The sequence below is a fragment of the Bison bison genome, unplaced genomic scaffold, assembly GCF_000754665.1.
Source record: "Bison bison bison isolate TAMUID 2011002044 unplaced genomic scaffold, Bison_UMD1.0 scf7180017864503, whole genome shotgun sequence".
Taxonomy (NCBI): domain Eukaryota; kingdom Metazoa; phylum Chordata; class Mammalia; order Artiodactyla; family Bovidae; genus Bison; species Bison bison.
Genome location: NW_011495061.1, coordinates 4,372,482 through 4,380,697, shown reverse-complemented (window position 1 = coordinate 4,380,697; position 8,216 = coordinate 4,372,482). Strand labels below are relative to the sequence as shown.

At 40.7% G+C, this 8,216-nt stretch overlaps 1 protein-coding gene across 1 annotated transcript; it reads right to left on the bottom strand.

Annotated features, from left to right (window-relative positions):
- Positions 1 to 2,139: 2,139 nt before the first annotated feature.
- On the bottom strand, positions 2,140 to 3,235 carry LOC104980530 (olfactory receptor 481). The gene has a single exon (XM_010829283.1). The coding sequence runs from the start codon at positions 3,233 to 3,235 to the stop codon at positions 2,297 to 2,299; it is 939 nt and encodes a 312-aa protein (XP_010827585.1). The 3' UTR covers positions 2,140 to 2,296.
- Positions 3,236 to 8,216: the final 4,981 nt, after the last annotated feature.

The window sequence follows — 8,216 nt, the reverse complement described above, 5'->3', positions numbered from 1 at the left end:
GGCTTAAAGCTCCACATTCAGAAAACTAAGACCATGGCATCTGGTCCCATCAGATCAGATCAGATCAGTGGCTCAGTCGTGTCCGACTCTTTGCAACCCCATGAATTGCTGCACGCCAGGCCTCCCTGTCCATCACCAACTCCCAGAGTTCACTCAGACTCACGTCCATCAAGTCAGTGATGCCATCCAGCCATCTCATCCTCTGCTGTCCCCTTCTCCTCCTGCCCCCAATCCCTCCCAGAATCAGGGTCTTTTCCAATGAATCAACCCTTCACATGAGGTGGCCAAAGTATTGGAGTTTCAGCTTTAGCATCATTCCTTCCAAAGAAATCCCAGGGCTGATCTCCTTCAGAATGGACTGGTTGGATCTCCTTGCAGTCCAAGGGACTCTCAAGAGTCTTCTCCAATACCACAGTTCAAAAGCATCAATTCTTTGGTGCTCAGCTTTCTTCACAGTCCAACTCTCACATCCATACATGACCACTGGAAAAACCATAGCCTTGACTAGACAAACCTTTGTTGGCAAAGTAATGTCTCTGCTTTTGAATATGCTATCTAGGTTGGTCATAACTTTCCTTCCAAGGAGTAAGCGTCTTTTAATTTCATGGATGCAGTCACCATCTGTAGTGATTTTGGAGCCCAGAAAAGTAAAGTCTGACACTGTTTCCACTATTTCCCCATCTATTTCCCATGAAGTGGTGGGACCGGATGCCATGATCTTCGTTTTCTGAATGTTGAGCTTTAAGCCAACTTTTTCACTCTGCACTTTCACTTTCATCAGGAGGCTTTTTCGTTCCTCTTCACTTTCTGCCATAAGGGTGGTGTCATCTGCATATCTGAGGTTATTGATATTTCTCCCGGCAATCTTGATTCCAGCTTGTGTTTCTTCCAGTCCAGCATTTCTCATGATGTACTCTGCACATAAGTTAAATAAACAGGGTGACAATATACAGCCTTGATGAACTCCTTTTTCTCTTTGGAACCAGTCTGTTGTTCCATGTCCAGTTCTAACTGTTGCTTCCTGACCTGCATACAAATTTCTCAGGAGGCAGATCAGGTGGTCTGGTATTCCCATCTCTTTCAGAATTTTCCACAGTTTATTGCGATCCGCACAGTCAAAGGCTTTGGCATAGTCCATAAAGCAGAAATAGATGTTTTTCTGGAACTCTCTTGCTTTTTCTATGATCCAGCAGATGTTGGCAATTTGATCTCTGGTTCCTCTGCCTTTTCTAAAACCAGCTTGAACATCAGGAAGTTCACAGTTCACATATTGCTGAAGCCTGGCTTGGAGAATTTTGAGCATTACTTTACTAGCGTGTGAGATGAGTGCAATTGTGCAGTAGTTTGAGCATTCTTTGACATTGCCTTTCTTTGGGATTGGAATGAAAACTGACCTTTTCCAGTCCTGTGGCCACTGCTGAGTTTTCCAAATTTGCTGGTCTCATCACTTCATGGTAAATAGATGGGGAAAGAGTGGAAACAGTGTCACACTTTATTTTTGGGGGCTCCAAAATCACTGCAGATGGTGATTGCAGCTATGAAATTAAAAGATGCTTACTCCTTGGAAAGAAAGTTATGACCAACCTAGATAGCATATTGAAAAGCAGAGACATTACTTTGCCAACTAAGGTCCATCTAATCAAGGCTACGTTTTTTCCAGTGGTCATGTATAGATGCGAGAGTTGGCCTGTGAAGAAAGCTGAGCACAGAAGAATTGATGCTTTTAAACTGTGGTGTTGGAGAAGACTCTTGAGAGTCCCTTGGACTGCAAGGACATCCAACCAGTCCATTCTAAAGGAGATCAGCCCTGGGTGTTCTTTGGAAGGAATAATGCTAACACTGAAACTCCAGTACTTTGGCCACCTCATGCGAAGAGTTGACTCATTGGAAAATACTCTGATGCTGGGAGGGACTGGGGGTGGGAGGAAAAGGAACAACAGAGGATGAGATGACTGGATGGCATCACCGACTCGATGGACATGAGTTTGAGTGAACTCCAGGAGTTGGTGATGGACAGGGAGGCCTGGCATGCTGCAATTCGTGGGTCACAAAGAGTCGGACACGACTGAGCGACTGAACTGAACTGAAGCAAACACACATTTTAGTGATACACTTAACTTTATACATGGTCTTTTATATTTACAGAAGCTTATCACAGTTAAAGCAATAAAGTTAGTGATGTATGTATGTGTATGTATGTTAGCCACTCAGTCATGATAAGTATCAATAAAAATATCCAGCAAAAATATCCCCCAAATGAATAGTTTGTGATGTATAGATTTATGTCTGATTTAATTCAGAAAAACCAGTGTACTCTGGCCACTAGTTTTCTCATAGCCTCTTTCACCTCCTTGTTCCTCAGACTGTAGATGAGTGGGTTCAACATGGGGACCACCACCGTGTAGATTACAGATGCCACTTTGACCTGATCAGCTGAATAGTTCGATTTGGGCATCACATAAACAAATAAAACTGTCCCATAAAACAAAGTGACTGCAGTGAGGTGGGAGGTGCAGGTTGAGAAGGCCTTCTTCCTCCCCTCAGTGGAGCGCATCTTCAGGATTGAGTGGAGGATGTAGCTGTAGGACACAATTATGGTAAACAGTGTGCTTATGAGGACTGATGCTGAGGAGATGGCTGGAGATATCTCAGCAATATAAACATGGCCACAAGAAAGCTTCAAGAGCGGGAAGAGGTCACAGAAAAAATGATTGATTTTATTTGGTCCACAGAAGGAGAGATTCATCAAACAGCCAGTAAATGATGAAGCATTCATACAACCACCCAAGTAGGAGGCCCCCAACAGGAAGAAGCAGACCACTGGGGACATCTGGGTGGAGTAGAGCAAGGGAGAACAAATGGCCACGTAGCGATCATAGGCCATGGTGGCCAGCAGGAAGCACTCCGTAGTCCCAAAGGCAACATCAGAGGCAAGCTGGACTATACAACCAGTGATTGGGATGGCAGTTCTCTCTTTTAAGAAACTCATCAGCATAATTGGTGTAACTGATGTGGAATACCCAATGTCCACAAAGGCCAAATGGCTAAGGAAAAGGTACATAGGCGTGTGAAGCTGTGGGCTACTTCGGATTAAGATGATTATGCTGATGTTTCCCACTATGGTAACTACGTAAACTCCTAGAAAAGTCACAAAGAAGATGGCACATAGTGTCACATTATCCGTTAATCCCAAAATAATGAACTCTGTCACTCTTGTGCGGTTTGCAGCCTCCATCTGTTCATTTAACAGTGCCTATTGAAATCAGAACCACAGGAGATTAAATTGACTGGAATGACCCTACATTTTATATGCATACCTAAGCATAACCTAAATATAATCTTATACATATTTCAAATGGTAAATTTGCCTTATTTACAGAGTACTTTGTGCACATAAGCTTTCTTTTCAGTTTCCATGCAAATATTAAAATTGAAGCCTCAGTTACCTTAGGAGTCAGCTGTTTTATTCCTATGTGTATACCATGGAATAAGTCTTACCTGTGTGCAAGGGAGATATGCAAAGGAATGCTTATAGCAATATTGATTGCAATAACATGAACTGTAAATAACATGAATGTTTATAGAAAGAGCAGCTCTTGATATTTCAGCCCCATCCCAAGTATACCTCTAGTCAGTAATCTCTGTCTTACTAAATGCTGTCTCTGTTTAACCACTGATCAGGCCAAAAAATATGATGTTAACTTTGACATCTCTTTCTTACTTGATCTTTTTCCTGGAATAAAAAAAAATTTGATAGCAAGGGTTAAAAGGTGTCCATGTTCAAGATGAAAAATGGAAGTAGAACTTTTACTGCTGTGAGCAAAACTGCCTGGATGTTTTGCAGAATCATTCAGGACTTCACTTCTATACCATACCTTTTTATACTTATGGGATTGTATGAAGCAATACGAAGAGTCTAGATACTTTTATCTAGACTTTTTTTATGGGCAAGGATTAAATGCAAGAAAACTGAAAGATTTGGGAACTTGGATTAATTATGTTTTGGTTTCTTCAGTTCTATTAAGCAACTACAGAGAAATAAGCAGGGGCATATGATGAGGATAAGAGGAAAGGGTAGTTATAGAAGTTGAGACAAAGTGAAGAAAGCTAGGAAACTGGACTGAAAGATTAGCACTTCAGAATACTGGTCCCTTACTTCAAAATAGATCACACAGATCAAGGGCAGGTGAGAATGTATTAATTACCTTCAGACATTTCCATGATTCCTCTAATTTAATGATCAACATACTCTTATTAATAATTTGTTTTTTAAAGAACCTCTATCTCAAGGATTAAGAAAACATATAAGCTATGATAAACCTAGACAGTGTATTAAAAAGCAGAGACATAAATTTACTGACAAAGGTCCATATAGTCAAAGCTATGATTTTTCCAGTAGTCATCTATGGATGTGAGAGTTGGACCGTAAAGAAGGCTGAAAGCCAAAGAACTGATGCTTTTGAACTGTGGTACCAGAGAAGACTGAGAGTCCCTTGGACTGAAAGGAGATCAAACCCGTCAATCCTAAAGGAAATCAACCCTGAATATTCATTGAAAGGACTGATGCTGAAGCTCCAGCTTCAATATTTTGCCCACCTAATGTAAAGAGCTGACTCATTGGAAAAGACCATGATGCTGGGAAAGATTGAAGGCAGGAGGAGAAGGGGGTGACAGAGGATGAGATGGTTGGATGGAATCACTAAGTTAATGGACATGAGTTTGAGCAAATTCTGGGAGATAGTGAAGGACAGGGAAACTTGGCGTGCTGTGGTCCATAGGGTCACAGAGTCAGACAACTTAACAACTGAACAAAAACAAAAAAACGTATATACATACAATCAGCAACCACAAACATTTTACTCAGTGTTATATGTGAATCATGACAATGGCATGCTATAGTATGAGTAGTACCAAGATTACGTACACGTGAAGTGTTGATTGCTCAGTTGCGTCTGACTCTTTGCGACTCCATGAACTGTAGCCCGCCAGGCTCCTCTGTCCATGAAATTCTCTAGACAAGAATACTGGAGTGGGTACCCATTCCCTTCTCCAGGGGATCTTCCCAATCCAGGAGTCAAATCTGGGTCTTCCACATTGCAGGCAGATTCTCGACTGTCTGAACCACCAGGGAAGGATTATGTAAATGAATGATCAAATTCTGGCCATTTAAACTAGACAAAGACCCAAACCTGAAGTGAATTGTATATGTTTAAAGAAAATAGATGTATGAAAGACACAAACGTTTTGAAAGTTAGATATGAGTGCCAGTGTGGAAGGCAAAGGGACATGCAGAATACCATGGACTTTGGAGCCATGCAGACCTAGGATTCGTTTCTAGCTCCGCCTCTATCTATTAAATCATAGGCAAGTTGTAAGAAATGTTTGCTCTTCTGTTTCCTTACCTGTGAAAATGAGAAAATAATACATACCTCATGAGATTCTTAGGTTAAACCACATGATATTGGTGATTACTCATAGCGCTGTTTATACAACAAATAAATGCTCAATTACTAATAATTGACCTGAAATAAATAACTTGTAATTTCTGCTACATAGAAGAGAATCAACTATTTCTGTGTTCTTAAAAAAGAACAAGTATGCACTAGTGATATATCCACCGCAACACTAGCGATAGTCTTCAAGGATTTGTTGCTGTACAGCAAGGCGTATTTAAGTGAGGTTGGTGTCATTTGGGATAAGGCCCAAATCACCTAGGTCACTTGTAATTACTAATTAATTACTTCACTTGTTTTGGAAATCTACTTTGAGAATCCATTGGGACAGAGAAATTATAGGTATATATCTACTGGGACAGAGAAATATTGTGTAAACATAATTATGTAAAAATGTATGAATAAAATATTTTCTCAATACCTTCAAGTTCTATTTATTTTTTGGTTAAATGGAAGAAATGAAAATTTTTATTTCATTAAATTGAAAAACATAACATTTTACTATCCTTAAAATTGATTATTAGATCAATATGACTAATACGGTTGTGACAATTTGTGGTTCTGAAATGCGGCTATATTCAGTGGTCCAGATTTTCATACCACCTGTATTTAGAGATAATTTGGGTTTGTTACTACAATTTAGTTTACAAACATACATCTAATGGAATTGGAGTATTGTTATCAACATAGAAATTGACACACATTTTTAAAAATCATATGAGTTTTCCACATGTATTATAGGTTTATACTAGGGCACTTGAGATACACACCAGGCTTGTTGGCAGTAGACACTGCTGCTGCTGCTAAGTCGCTTCAGTCGTGTCTGACTCTGTGCACCCCTATGGACAGCAGCCCTCCAGGGTCCTCTGTCCACAGGATTCTCCAGGCAAGAATACTGGAGTGGGTTGCCATTTCCTTCTCCTGGCAGTAGACATTGCTCACATGCAAAGTCTTCTCTCTCCCCATTGACCTACCAACACGTGTGCTTTCTAATAGAAAATGAAGTTCACACTAACATTTTTCTTATCATTCTGCCACATTTTCTTATCACAGCTGCCATACTGACTAGCAGGTTGTCCAGGATACATGGCCACAGTTGATTCTGGCTGTGTTCTTAGATCATGGCCATATAGCTGAACATTCTCTAGCTTGAAGATCAGGTTCCTTTGATTTGGGGCTTGAAGAAACTTATAGATCAATAACCTTCAGAACAAAGGTAAGCCTGATAACCTACATCAGGAGGCTCTAACAGCTCAAACACCTCTACTCCAACAAGTTAGGAAATGGACATGCGGCAAGGTTCCATTTGTCCTAGAAAGACATACCTCCATTAGGCATTAAGAAAGCCCAACTATGGCTGATAAGAGATACAAAAACCTTCCAGATGACATCTGGAAGAATTAAATTCCCTTCACCCCTGCCCTCCTCCTAATATTTTGTTCACATCACTTGATTAATATCCTTTATAGTTGAAGACCTTACTCTGTCCCTATAGTGACAATGCAATGTCTATGGCTAATGATTTTTGTATCCCTCTTTGATGATGCAGTGTTGGGAATATTGTTGTTCTTGTTAAGTCACTCAGTAGTGTCCTACTCTTTGCAACCCCATGGACTGCAGCACACCAGGCTTCCATGTGCTTCACCATCTCCTGGAGTTTGCTCAAACTCATGTCCATTGAGTTGGTGATGCCATCCAACCGTCTCCTCCTCTGTTGTCCCCTTCTCCTTCTGCCTTCAATCTTTCCCGGCACCAGAGTGTTTTCCAATGAGTCAGCTGTTCACACCAGGTGGCCCAAGTATTGGCGCTTCAGCTTCAGCATAAGCCCTTTCAATGAATATTCAGGGTTGATTTGCTTTAGGATTGACTGGTTTGATCTCCTTGCTGTCCAACTGAACCTTAAGAGTCTTCTGCAGCACCAGAGTTCAAAGGCACCAATTCCTTGGCATTCACCCTTTTTTATTCTCTAGCTCTCACATCTGTATATGACTATTGGAAAAACCATATCTTTGATGATATGGACCTTCTTTGGCAAAGTAATGTCTCTTTTTTTTAATGCTGTCTAGGTTGGTCATCTGCATATAGATGTTTCTCTGGAACTCTCTTGCTCTTTCCATGATCCAGCAGATGTTGGCAATTTGATCTCTGGTTCCTCTGCCTTTTCTAAATCCAGCTTGAACATCTGGAAGTTCATGTTTCACATATTGCTGAAGCCTGGCTTGGAGAATTTTGAGCATTACTTTACTAGTGTGTGAGATGAGTGCAATTGTGTGGTAGTTTGAGCATTCTTTGGCATTGCCTTTGTTTGGGACTGGAATGAAAACTGACCTTTTCCAGTCCTGTGGCCACTGCTGAGTTTTCCAAGTTTGCTGGCATATTGAGTGCAGCACTTTCACAGCATCATCTTTCAGGATTTGAAATAGCATCATCTTTCAGGATTTGAAGGACACCATCCTTATGGCAGAAAGTGAAGAGGAACTAAAAAGTCTCTTGATGAAAGTGAAAGAAGAGAGTGAAAAATTTGGCTTAAAGCTCAACATTCAGAAAACAAAGATCATGGCATCCAGTCCCATCACTTCATGGGAAATAGATGGGGAAACAGTGGAAACAATGTCAGACTTTATTTTTCTGGGCTCCAAAATCACTACAGATGGTGACTGCAGCCATGAAATTAAAAGACGCTTACTCCTTGGAAGGAAAGTTATGACCAACCTAGATAGCATATTCAAAAGCAGAGGCATTACTTTGCCAATGAAGGTTTGT

Excerpts from the sequence above, each read along its gene's own strand:
- LOC104980530 (XM_010829283.1), bottom strand. The coding sequence starts at position 3,235 with ATGGAGGCTGCAAACCGCACAAGAGTGACAGAGTTCATTATTTTGGGA.